Below are 12,878 nucleotides of genomic sequence, written 5' to 3'. Positions count from 1 at the left end.
CACGGACTCATCGCCCCACACAGCGATCAGATCCAAGACTTCCCGATCAGTCCATGCTGGGGCCCTCTTTCTATTCTGAGATTACATGGCCATCTCTGCTGGAGAGCTCTGCATCGTTGCCAGTGCTGCTGAGCTCGCCACAATGTCCAAACAGGAAATGAGATTCAAACTGCCCAGACAGGAAAAGGAATTCAAATTTTCCCAGGGCTTTTCCTGTGTGGCTGGTCAGAGCATCCGAGCTCGGACTGCTGTCCAGAGCGTCAACAGAGTGGTGCACTGTGGGATAGCTCCCGGAGCTATTACCGTCGATTTCCATCCACACCTAGCCTAATTTGACCTGGCCATGTCGAATTTAGTGCTACTCCCCTCGTTGGGGAGGAGTACAGAAGTCGAATTTAAGAGACCTCTATGTCGAACTAAATAGCTTTGTGGTGTGGACGGGTGCAGAGTTAATTCGATGTAACGGTCCTAAATTCGACATAAACTCCTAGTGTAGACCAGGCCTAATATTAGCCAAAATTCCTTATACCAGAAAACAGTCTCTGACATCAATATTTTTTTAAATAAGAAAAATGTATTACTTAGAAGGGCTCTTTTTTTTAACCTGCCCACTGTTCCTTGCTGTGAGCATTCAAACTAAGAGGGTAGAATGGTTCGATTAATAGAGCACAGGATAGGAAGTTAGGAAATATAGATTCTATTCTTGGTTCTGTCACTAACTTGCTGTCATTTCTTTGTACCTCAGTTTCCTAATTTGTAAAGCAAAGATAATGGAACTTTTACAAGGTTTCATTATTTCTGATTTACCCAAATAAAACATTGACTCGATATATGCAGAAGAATAAGCCTGACAAAAGCAAAACTGGCTGAGAAAAATTATTTATTCTTAAGCAGCTTTCATATTGACCACTTGGAGAGCCAGGTCAAGCAGCTAGATTCCTTCTAAACATTATAACATTAAAACAGGTAGGTTTTATATTTTCAGTAAACCTGAAAAATTCTCTTTCAAACTACAAAATGTATTAACATGAATATTTAACTGGTATATCCGTTTTATTTTATTTCAGCATAAGATTTATCCACTTCAAAAAGCTGGATTTAAGCCTAAATATTTTAACTTTTTCCTGTTCGTTTTCCTTTGTATCCACATCAATGCTCTTTGTTTTTTCCATCAGGATCTCATAAGCCGCCTGTGCTCGTGCAATTTCTTTGTCTGCATTAAAATGAACCATTTGTCTGTTCAGAATGGGAACAATTAAATTAAAGTCATTAATTCTTTTGTTTAGTTTCTTGATATCTTCTATTAATTGTTCACAAATCTGACTCCATTGTTTCTGTCTGCATGGTGTCATTGGCTCTCCAAGTTTATTCCTAGATGCTACTATGTTCTTTCTTAGTTCCTCAATAGTTTCTCGTATTTCTTTCTGCATCAGAATCCATTCTGGTTGGTACCCATTATCTATTAAAATTCTGTTCAGGTTGTGAGTCATAGGATCAATATGTGGACAGTATGAAAATTTCTGCAATGGTTTTCCTTTACCACTGAGGTTATCAAAGTCTCCTTTAGCCATTGATTCCTGGATGAGGTCCTCAACCAAACGGTCAATTGCTTGGGTTATTTTTACCTTCTTACTCTGCCTTATATCTTTGGCTATCATAGCGTTCATAGCATACTGGCTCTCGAGTTTCTGCTTTCGATATTCCATCACCTGCTCAGCTGCACGGTCTACTCTAAACTGCTTGTACTGTCTCTCTCTTTGACTTGGAGTCCCAAAACCGACACCTTCAAAACTTAAATACTGCCTGTGCTGTGGCGCTTTGGATTTGAATTTGGTTTCTTCTTCATCTTCACTTTCACTTGATTTCATTTTCTTGGCCACATCAGAAAGCACAGTTCGGTATGCTTCTTCTATCTGCACAAATGTTGTGGAATCAGCTGTGATGGAACCACTGTCTGGATGATACTGTTTGGCAAGATTTGTAAATGAATTTTTTACATCATCTAGGGAACACCCCTCCTGAAGTTTAAGAAGTCTGTAAGAGTCTTTGATGTTATTTTTAGACTTGTAACCTGACAACATTCTATGTTCAATGATATAGGGATAAGGAAATGTTTTTACTTTTTTGGGAATCATTGTTGAAAGTTCCCAGAGATGACATCCAATTTTTTTTGTCAATATGACACAAAGCCACTTCATATTTCTTCAGATGCTGCTACATCCTAAACAATGACCTGAAAAAAAAAAAAAAAACAGTGAACATAAAAAGAAACTAACGTGTTGAATTTTAAAAGCCAATATTATTTCTTAAAATCTTCGGACATCAACTAGTTTTCGTTTACTTCCAAAGATTATCAAAATTCAGATTAATTTTTATGTACAAAGATATTTATTTTAGAGGCCAACTCTCAGTCATACACTTACCAATATATATATTGTAACAGCAGATTAGCACTGTTAACACACAGAAGAATCCTGTCTATACTACAAATGAAAATTCATTTGCACCACAGCTCTCCCAGTATCACAAAAAAGCAGTTCTCTTTTGCAGGGTAAATATCCTAGGCTTTACACAGGTACAAAGTTTTAGCATGTTTCTTAAAACACAGTTAGGTCCTCTCTACATTGCAGAGAGCTGTGCTTTATAACTATGTTGAAGACATAATTGTGTAATAACAGAGCCCTGCCAATACAGTTGCATTTTAGTCAGGCTCTAAATATAAAGTACCCACCAGCTGGACTCCATATCCACACTTATGAATGCCCCAGGATCTATTTTTGCGAACAGGGGCTGCTAACAGGGAGTTTTGCAAGGGAGTTTGGAAGGGTAATGGGAAGGGGGCAAGGTGCTGTTCTTTAAAACCTGTAAACTAAACTACATTCAAAACTTCTTGATTTAAACAAAACCCTTTCATTAACTAGGTGGCTGCAGGAGACAATGCAGGCAGAAGCCCAGCAGCAGAGTGAGGGCTATCCAGTTTATTGCGCTGAGTGCAGCATGTATGATTACCTGCCCTGTGGGCGGGTGGTGTATGTGTGCATTCGGTGCAAGGAGCTCCTGGCCCTCAGAGACCAAAGTTCTTCATCAGACCCAGCTTGATGTGTAAGGGTGGTAACAAAATCTTCCTTGATTCAACACGTGGTGGATGCTGAACACTTTTCCTCCCAGGCTCCAATGACTGTCGGAGTGGCCAATCTTTCTTGATGTAGTGGGAATCTCTTGCACGACTATCCCATTCGCAGAGAAAACAGCAGTACTTTGTGTATCCAGTCTGCAGACCAAGCAAGAGAGCAACAACCTTCAAATCGCCACAAAGCTGCCACTGATGTTGGTCATAGTTTATGCACCTCAAAAGTTGTTTCATGTTGTCATAGGTTTCCTTCATATGGACTGCATGACCAACTGGAATTGATGGCAAAACATTGCCATTATGCAGTAAAACAGCTTTAAGACTCGTCTTCGATGAATCAATGAACAGTCTCCACTCATCTCGATACTTTAAATGACTGCTTCTTGGAGCAGCTGGTATGGGAACCCACAAGGGGAGAGGCAACTCTCGATTTAGTCCTGAGTGGAGCGCAGGAGCTGGTCAAAGAGGTAACTATAACAGGACCGCTTGGAAATAGTGACCATAATATAACAACATTTAACATCCCTGTGTTGGGAAGAACATCTCAACAGCCCAACACTGTGGCATTCAATTTCAAAAAGGGAAACTATGCAAAAATGAGGGGATTAGTTAAACAGAAATTAAAAGGTACAGTGACTAAAGTGAAATCCCTGCAAGCTGCATGGACGCTTTTTAAAGACACCATAATAGAGGCCCAACTTAAATGTATACCCCAAATTAAGAAACACGGTAAAAGAACTAAAAAAGAGACACCATGGCTTAACAACCATGTAAAAGAAGCAGTGAGAGATAAAAAAGGCATCTTTTAAAAAGTGGAAGTCAAATCCTAGTGAGGTAAATAGAAAGGAGCATAAACACTGCCAGATTAAGTGTAAAAATGTAATAAGAAAAGCCAAAGAGGAGAATGAAGAACGGCTAGCCAAAAACTCAAAAGGTAATAACAAAATGTTTTTTAAGTACATCAGAAGCAGGAAGCCTGCTAAACAACCAGCGGGGTCCCTGGATGATCGAGAAACAAAAGGAGCGCTTAAAGACGATAAACTCATTGCAAGTAACTAAATGGATTCTTTGTTTCAGTCTTCATGGCTGAGGATGTTAGGGAGATTCCCAAACCTGAGTCAGCTTTTATAGGTGACAATCTGAGGCCTTGGCTACACTTGCGAGTTGCAGCGCTGTAAAGCCGCCCCCAGCGCTGTAACTCACTCCCCGTCCACACTGGCAAGGCATTTGCAGCGCTGTATCTCCGTGGTTGCAGCGCTGCATGTACTCCACATCCTCAAGAGGAATAGTGTGTATTGCGCTGCCACTGCAGCGCTGCGGCACCAGTGTGGCCGCCCAATGCGCTGTGACTGGCCTCCAGAAGTATTTTGCAGTAACCCACAATGCCTGTTCTCGCCACTCTGGTCATCGGTTCAAACTCTACTGCCCTGGCCTCTGGAAACCAACCATGTGACCCACCCTATACATTCCCCGGGAATTTTAAAAATTCCCTTTCTGTTTGCTCAGCCCGGCGTGGTGTGGAGTGCTATCAGCGAATCTTTCCAGGTGACCATGCCTCCACGCGCCAAGCGAGCCCCAGCATGGAGCAATGCCGAGTTGCTGGACCTCATCAGTGTTTGGGGGGAGGAAGCTGTACAGTCCCAGCTGCGCTCCAGCCGTAGGAATTACGATACCTTCGGGAAGGTATCAAAGGACATGATGGAAAGGGGCCATGACCGGGACGCCCTGCAGTGCAGGATTAAAGTGAAGGAGCTGTGGAGTGCCTACCGCAAAGCCCGCAACGCAAACGGCCGCTCGGGTGCTCCCCCCGCGACCTGCCGATTCTACAAAGAGCTGGATGCGATACTTGGGGTTAACCCCACCTCCACTCCGAGCACCACCATGGACACTTCAGAGCCGGTGGGGGGGGCGGGGAGGAGGAGGAAAACGAGAGTGAGGGTGGTGGGCCGGATGGAGACACCCCAGAATCCCTGGAGCCATGCAGCCAGGAGCTCTTCTCGAGCCAGAAGGAAGGTAGCCAGTCGCAGTGGCCGGTACTTGGTGGAGGACAAACAGAAGAGCAGGTTCCCGGTAAGCGTTTTTTTTTCCGGGAAGGAATTTTTTCGGTGCGGGCTCTTTGGGAGAGGAGGGTTAGGCATGCATGCCTAGATGCGGAATAGTGCATTGATGTGGTTTATCACATCGCGGTAATCGGCCACGGTAATCTCCTCGAATGTCTCATCCAGAACGTGTGCAATGCACTTGCGCAGGTTTATCGGGAGAGCCACCGTGGTCCTTGTCCCAGCCAGGCTAACGTGTCCGCGCCACTGTGCCGCGAGGGGCGGAGGGACCATTGCTGCACACAGGCAAGCTGCATATGGGCCAGGGTGGAAGCCGCATTGCAGTAGAAGACCCTCCCTTGCTTCCCAGGTCACCCTCAGCAGCAATACATCATGGGGCGTTGGGACAGGACCCAGAATGCCCCGCACCCACGCCCCCTTCCCACAACCCATGGCACCAGAATGGGAAGAGGTGCTCTGTGGGATAGCTGCCCATAATGCACCGCTCCCAATGGCGCTGCAAATGTGGCCACGACAGTGCGCTGGGCAGCTGTTAGTGTGGACAGACTGCAGCGCTTTCCCTACTCAGTTGTACGAAGTCAGGTTTAACTCACAGTGCTGTACATCTGCAAGTGTAGCCAAGTCCTGAGGAACCGTCACAGATGAAGTGTCACTAGAGGAGGTTTTGGAATTAATTGATACACTTAACATTAGCATGTCACCAGGACCAGATGGCATTCACCCAAGAGTTCTGAAAGAACTCAAATGTGAAGTTGCGGAACTATTAACTATGGTTTGTAACCTGTCCTTTAAATCAACTTCTGTACCCAATGACTGGAAGATAGCTAATGTAACACCAATATTTAAAAGGGCTCTAGAGGCGATCCCAGCAATTACAGACCAGTAAGTCTAACGTCAGTACTGGGCAAATTAGTTGAAACAATAGTAAAGAATAAAATTGTCAGACACATTGAAGAACATAAATTGTTGGGCAAAAGTCAACATGGTTTCTGTAAAGCGAAATCGTGTCTTACTAATCTATTAGAGTTCTTTGAAGGGGTCAACAAACATGTGGACAAGGGGGATCCAGTGGACATAGTATACTTAGATTTCCAGAAAGCCTTTGACAAGGTCCCTCACCGAAAGCTCTTATGTAAATTAAGTTGTCATGGGATAAAAGGGAAGGTCCTTTCATGAATTGAGAACTGGTTAAAAGAGAAGGAACAAAGAGTAGGAATAAATGGTAAATTCTCAGAATGGAGAGGGGTAACTAGTGGTGTCCCCCAAGGGTCAGTCCTAGGACCAATCCTATTCAACGTATTCATAAATGATCTGGAGAAAGTGGTAAAAAGTGAGGTGGCAAAGTTTGCAGATGATACTAAACTGCTCAAGATAGTTAAGACCAAAGCAGACTGTGAAGAACTTCAAAAAGATCTCACAAAAGTAAGTGATTGGGCAACAAACTGGCAAATGAAATTTAATGTGGATAAATGTAAAGTAATGCACATTGGAAAAAATAACCCCAACTATACATACAATATGATGGGGGCTAATTTAGCTACAACGAATCAGGAAAAAGATCTTGGAGTCATTGTGGATAGTTCTCTGAAGATGTCCACGCAGTGTGCAGAGGCAGTGAAAAAAGCAAACAGGATGTTAGGAATCATTAAAAAGGGGATAGAGAATAAGACGGAGAATATATTATTGCTCTTATATAAATCGATGGTACGCCCACATCTTGAATACTGCATACAGATGTGGTCTCCTCATCTCAAAAAAGATATACTGGCACTAGAAAAAGTTCAGAGAAGGGCAACTAAAATGATTAGGGGTTTGGAACGGGTCCCATACGAGGAGAGATTAAAGAGGCTAGGACTTTTCAGCTTGGAAAAGAGGAGACCAAGGGGGGATATGATAGAGGTATATAAAATCATGAGTGATGTGGAAAAAGTAGATAAGGAAAAGTTATTTACTTATTCCCATAATACAAGAACTAGGGGCCACCAAATGAAATTAATGGGCAGCAGGTTTAAAACAAATAAAAGGAAGTTCTTCTTCACACAGCGCACAGTCAACTTGTGGAACTCCTTACCTGAGGAGGTTGTGAAGGCTAGGACTATAACAGCGTTTAAAAGAGAACTGGATAAATTCATGGAGGTTAATGGCTATTAGCCAGGATGGGTAAGGAATGGTGTCCCTAGCCTCTGTTTGTCAGAGGGTGGAGATGGATGGCAGGAGAGAGATCACTTGATCATTACCTGTTAGGTTCACTCCCTCTGAAGCACCTGGCATTGGCCACTGTCGGTAGACAGGATATTGGGCTAGATGGACCTTTGGTCTGACCCAGTACGGCCGTTCTTATGTTCCAATGTATACTTAAAAGTTTATTGGACCAGACCCTGGTGCATTTTGCAGCATAAGTTAAAGCCATATTCATATTATTCAGTTATTTAGATGGCAAATTGCTGTACCCCAGCAGGACTCAAATATCCTAGATGCCAACCTCTTTTACTCCTGTTAGTAAGATAAAATAAATCTAGAACATTAACTTTTTAGTAAGACTAGAAAAGAGCAATAATACCTTAACTTTGATTCTGCTGAGAAGACTGGCTGCTCAAAGCGCTGGGATCCCAAAGCAATTCTTTTTCAACAGTTACGTAAAAGATAATTTTTCACACAAAAATCAACTATAGAAAGATTGGAAGCAAGCAAAAACTATACACCACTGAAACAACCCATTATTGTTCATGAGAATCATCAGCCTAATTCCTTGTACAGTACACTAAGATCATCTTTACTTTCATGGCCACCACCACCACAAGTCTTAGTGTCAGCTTACATTTCAAGATATAAAACTGGACAGGTTGAATCAATTACTGTTACTTAAATTTTCTACAGCTAGCAGGCTATCTATTTGGAAGAACCTTCTGAAAAGAGGCAAGATTAGAAGCATTCAATCTGTCCTGAATACCTTGTAAAGGTACAACTCCACACATACAGAATCAAAGCACGGGTTTTTAAACTTAAGATGAGCAGGGGGTTCTTTTATTTTCTAATCACCTTGCCTTGTTTTACTTTCTTATTATAAACACTACCACTGTGAATTCTTATGGCTTTGGTTATGCAGGAGGTTGGACTAGATCATTGGTTCTCAAACTTTAACAACCTGCAAACTCCTTTCTAAAATGTCAAGCCTCGCGAACCCCCTCCTAAAAATGAATATGTCCAGGGATTTTCTCCTTTACCTGAGTATAAATTATAAAAGCAGTGATCTTGGACATATAAAATTTGTTTTTATGACATGCACACTATTTATTATTATTTATCATTACAGTATTTTTATTATATTATGAAAATGGCAACACTCTTCCAAGATCTCACTTTCGTAGCGTGTATCACTTTGAATAAGCCTGTTATAAGACAAGGCTCCTATGTTTCATCAAGGAGTATCAGATGTGAAACAGCATGAAGATATTTAAGATGCCAACTCAAAGAGTTTCTCCTACACAAGCATTCAGGTCTTGAGCAGTCCAGGCAAACAACCCATGTTACAATAAAGCTTAAACTTGTTCTTAATAATTTTTAAAACAATACTAGCTGCCTATTTAATTTTAAAAACAGCAAAAAATATCCACCTCCCTTTCCATTTCTTATAAAGAGTCTTGAAGTTTAAATCTCCTTCCTGTGATAGATATGCTTGCTTTGATCTGCTTAGCTCTGGGAAGTCCAGGGGCTCTGGGCTGCTGGCCCCGTGCTGCCCGGGGTCCCTAGGGACAGCTTTGTCCGCCATTATGGAATTTTCCCCCCAAAAAAACCCTGTAACATTTTGCAAACCCCAGTTTGGGAACCACTGGACTAGATGATCATTATAGTCTCTTGTTGCCTTAAAAATGAATGCAAACGTGTTAAATAAGATCAATAGACCATCTCTTAGAACTGAGCACATTAGTCAGAGGATGAATCCCCTACAACTCTGTGTAACTGTTTTTCATATAGTCATGCTTACTCAAAATAGTGTGTTGAAAGTTTTTATGCCTATTAGCTACTTTGAGTTGCTGTCAAATTAAGATTAGGCTCAGAATTAGACCTGCTTTATATTTATAATCTGATGGGAAAAAAAATTCTGATTCTAAGTACTGTATCACTTAAAAGTACTAGTACAATCCACTACTCTTGTTACTTTTGTTTAAATCTACCTACTTACCTACATGCCTCCAGCTTCCATCCAGGACACATCACACGATCCATTGTCTAGAGCCAAGCCCTAAGATACAACTAAATTTGCTCCAATCCCTCAGACAGAGACAAACATCTACAAGACCTTTATCAAGCATTCTTAAAACTACAATACCCACCTGGGGAAGTGAGGAAACAGATTGACAGAGCGAGACGGGTACCCAGAAATCATCTACTACAGGACAAGCCCAACAAGGAAAATAACAGAACACCACTGGCCATCATGTACAGCCCCCAGCTAAAACCTCTCCAGCACATTGTCAACGATCTACAACCTATCCTGGAAAACAATCCCTCACTCTCACAGACCTTGGGAGACAGGCCAGAACTCGCTTACAGACAACCCCCCAACCTGAAGCAAATACTCACCAGCAACTATACACCACACTACAGAAACAACAACCCAGGAACCAATCCCTGTAGCAAACCTTGTTGCCTACTCTGTCCCCATATCTACTCTAGAGACACCATTAGAGGACCCAACCACATCAGCCACACCATCAAGGGCTCATTCACCTGCACGTCTACTAATGTGATATATGCCATCATGTGCCAGCGATGCCCCTCTGTCATGTACATTGGCCAAACCGGACAGTACCTACCTAAAAGAATAAATGGACGCAAATCGGACATCAGGAATGGTAACATACTAAAACCAGTAGGCGAACCCCCTGGACATTCTATAACAGATTTAAAAGTAACTATTCTTGAACAAAAAAACTTCAGAAACAGACTTCAAAGAGAAACAGCAAAACTAAAATTCATTTGCAAATTTAACACCATTAATTTGGGCCTGAATAGGGACTGGCTGGCTCATTACAAAAGCAGCTTTGCTTCTTCTGGAATTGACACCTCCTCATATATTATTGGGAGCGGACTACATCCACCCTGATTGAATTGGCCCTGCCAACACTGGTTCTCCACTTGTGAGGTACTCCCTTCTCTTCATGTGTCACTATATAATGCCTGCATCTGTAACTTTCACTCCATGCATCTGAAGAAGTGGGGTTTTTAACCACGAAAGCTTATGCCAAATAAATCTGTTAGTCTTTAAGGTGCCACCGGACTCCTTGTTGTTTTTGTAAATCTAAAAGTAATACTCGATTGTTGATAATTTTAAATAAAAGCTGCTACGATTATGTATAATATTGAATACATCGGTGTGTGGTGCTTTATGCAGGATAGTTATGTAAGACCTATGCAAAATGGTATTTTGTACTATCATGCGCTACAAAAGTATTTAACTAAAATGGCATCCTCACCGTTATGGTGATTTTGGCCTTAATCCTGCAATTTACAACAGAGGAGGCCTTTCTTCTCTGACAGAGGCATCTGTGAGAAAAATATTATTGCTGTTTAATAAGCATTCATTAAATGAACATTTCCACCAATATAGAACTGTAGTGTAGACCTGGCCTCACTTTGCTCACAGCAGTAGAAGGGTTACTCTAGACTCACCGTTTATGGTAAAACTTGATTTTCCAGCTCTAGAGCTACTTTTCCCCACAGACCAAACAATGCCTTCGCAGCAGTAAGTGCCAGCTGTGCAGTGATGTGGGGGGAACCCTCGAGATCAGTGACGCTGGCTCACCCTGGGACAGCTGTTTCCCACTACATCACAATGACAGATTAACAGCTCCGCATGAGCTCTGACGCGCGGCCACACTGGGGCTCAGAGGCCAGGGTGATGGGCCACTTCCGGAGCTGCAACCAAGGGGCCGCCTGTGGGTGGCGCTGCCATTAACCGGCCTTAGCCCGCTCAGTGGGCGGGGCGCAGCAGGGCGGGGGCAGAGGGGGAGTGACACCGACACCCAGTCCCTCCCCCCAGCCAAGGTCTCGGCACAGCCCGCCAGTGTCACACCCCTCCCCCCCATGGGGGCCGGGCCGGGCCCTGCAGCGCCCCTTGCCCCTGCCTGTCAACGCCGCTGCAGCCCAACGCCCCCGTCTCACCTGGCCCCCTCCGCGTCCCGCCCCCTCCCGCCCCCGTGCTTGGCGCATGCGTAGAGGAGCGGGAAGGCACGCGCACGTTGAGGGGCGGTGTCTGGAAGCGCGGAGGGAGGGGCAGCTCCTTTCACCCCGCGCTCAGGGACGGCTCCTAGCGGCTCTCTCAGGCGGAGCGGTCCCGCCCCTCCCATTCCAACGGAGCCGACGTGCGTACCGCCTGGGATTGTGGGATATGTAGTCCCGACCATAGACAGAGGCCTCTGGCCTCCCTGCCAACGCGTGACCCCGACCGCTCCTGCGTCCGCCTGACACGTGACAGAGTCTGGGTTTGTTGTGACCCGCGGCCTGCGTGAGAGAATGCAGGGGCTGTGGGCGGGAGACCCCAGTGTGAGGGGGCGGGGGGGCGTTGAAAGCTGTCCGGACACAGTGGGAGGGGCCATCATCGGGGAGCGGCCGCGTGCACAGGGCTGGCAGTTAATTGGGCAGTACCTTTGTTGGTGACTGTTCGAGCCCCGCCCGCCCCTGGTGACACCGCAACAAACAAGAAATTAACCCCCCGCCAGTGCCATCTGTAATGCACAGCCCGCCCCTGAGACAGTGTTTAACGTGTTCCCCATCAGCAGCCCGAAACACCTGCAACTTATTTGAAAAGCCCATGTCGTTGGGGCCTAAATGCCCTATGAAGTCCCCTGGGAAACAGAACAAAACTGTCAGGGCCGGGCCAGCTGTTAATTTATCACGGTTAGGAACATGGTCACCTGGAAAGAACTGTGCATTCCTTATCCCGAGAGAGGGGCTGAGTGAATGAACTCTCAGTGATGTCAATGAGTGCTTCAGGCTTCGGTGATGCCCTCAGTCTATCTCTTTGCTCGCTAACAAATGAACTCTGCCTGGTAGATGCTGAACTTTCATATCTTTTAGGCAGTATAGATATGAAGTGTGGTTTGTGCAGCAGTGGTTGCACTGAAGCATAATGGTATCTTTTGTGGGGTAGCGGTTTCGGTTTATCTGTGGATGGAATATTGGTTTCAAGATAATGTGTGCCAAACTCAGAAGTGATGTACATGGGGGTACAACCAAGCTCTAAGAAACAATCGTATTTGCTCGGATCCCTCAGACAGAGACAAACACAAGATCTCTATCAAGCGTTCTTAAAACTACAATACCCACCTTGTGAAGTGAAGAAACAGATTGACAGAGCCAGATAGGGTGACCAGACAGCAAGTGTGAAAAATTGGGACAGGAGGTCGAGGGTGATAGGAGCCTATATAAGAAAAGGACCCAAAAATCGGGACTATCCCTATAAAATCGGGACATCTGGTCACCCTAGAGCCAGAAGAGTACCCAGAAGTCACCTACTACAAGACGGGCCCAGCAAAGAAAGTAACAGAACGCCACTAGCCATCACCTACAGCCCCCAACTAAAACCTCTCCAGCGCATCATCAAGGATCTACAACCTATCCTGAAGGACGATCCCTCACTCTCACAGACCTTGGGAGACAGGCCAGTCCTTGCCTACAGACAGCCC

General features: G+C 44.4%; 1 protein-coding gene across 4 annotated transcripts; it reads right to left on the bottom strand.

Moving 5' to 3' along the window:
* Window positions 1–877: 877 nt before the first annotated feature.
* On the bottom strand, window positions 878–11,440 carry LOC113406462 (dnaJ homolog subfamily C member 28-like). Of its 4 annotated transcripts, none has more exons than XM_026651540.1 (3): window positions 11,356–11,440; window positions 10,668–10,737; window positions 878–2,233 (listed from the first exon to the last, which is right to left on the bottom strand). In XM_026651540.1, exon 3 carries the CDS (start codon window positions 2,196–2,198, stop codon window positions 1,059–1,061), a length of 1,140 nt encoding a protein of 379 aa, XP_026507325.1. In that variant the 5' UTR covers window positions 2,199–2,233; window positions 10,668–10,737; window positions 11,356–11,440; the 3' UTR covers window positions 878–1,058. The 4 variants fall into 4 exon arrangements, with proteins under 4 accessions (XP_026507325.1, XP_026507333.1, XP_026507339.1 ...); XM_026651548.1 differs by lacking the exon at window positions 11,356–11,440 and adding an exon at window positions 10,864–10,950; XM_026651554.1 differs by lacking the exons at window positions 10,668–10,737; window positions 11,356–11,440 and adding an exon at window positions 10,997–11,067.
* Between the last annotated feature and the right edge of the window lie 1,438 nt (window positions 11,441–12,878).

The sequence above is a fragment of the Terrapene carolina genome, unplaced genomic scaffold, assembly GCF_002925995.2.
Source record: "Terrapene carolina triunguis isolate 2854851 unplaced genomic scaffold, T_m_triunguis-2.0 Scaffold31, whole genome shotgun sequence".
Lineage (NCBI taxonomy): Eukaryota > Metazoa > Chordata > Testudines > Emydidae > Terrapene > Terrapene triunguis.
Note: the sequence above shows the minus strand (reverse complement) of the source record. Positions and strands in the feature narration are given on the sequence as shown.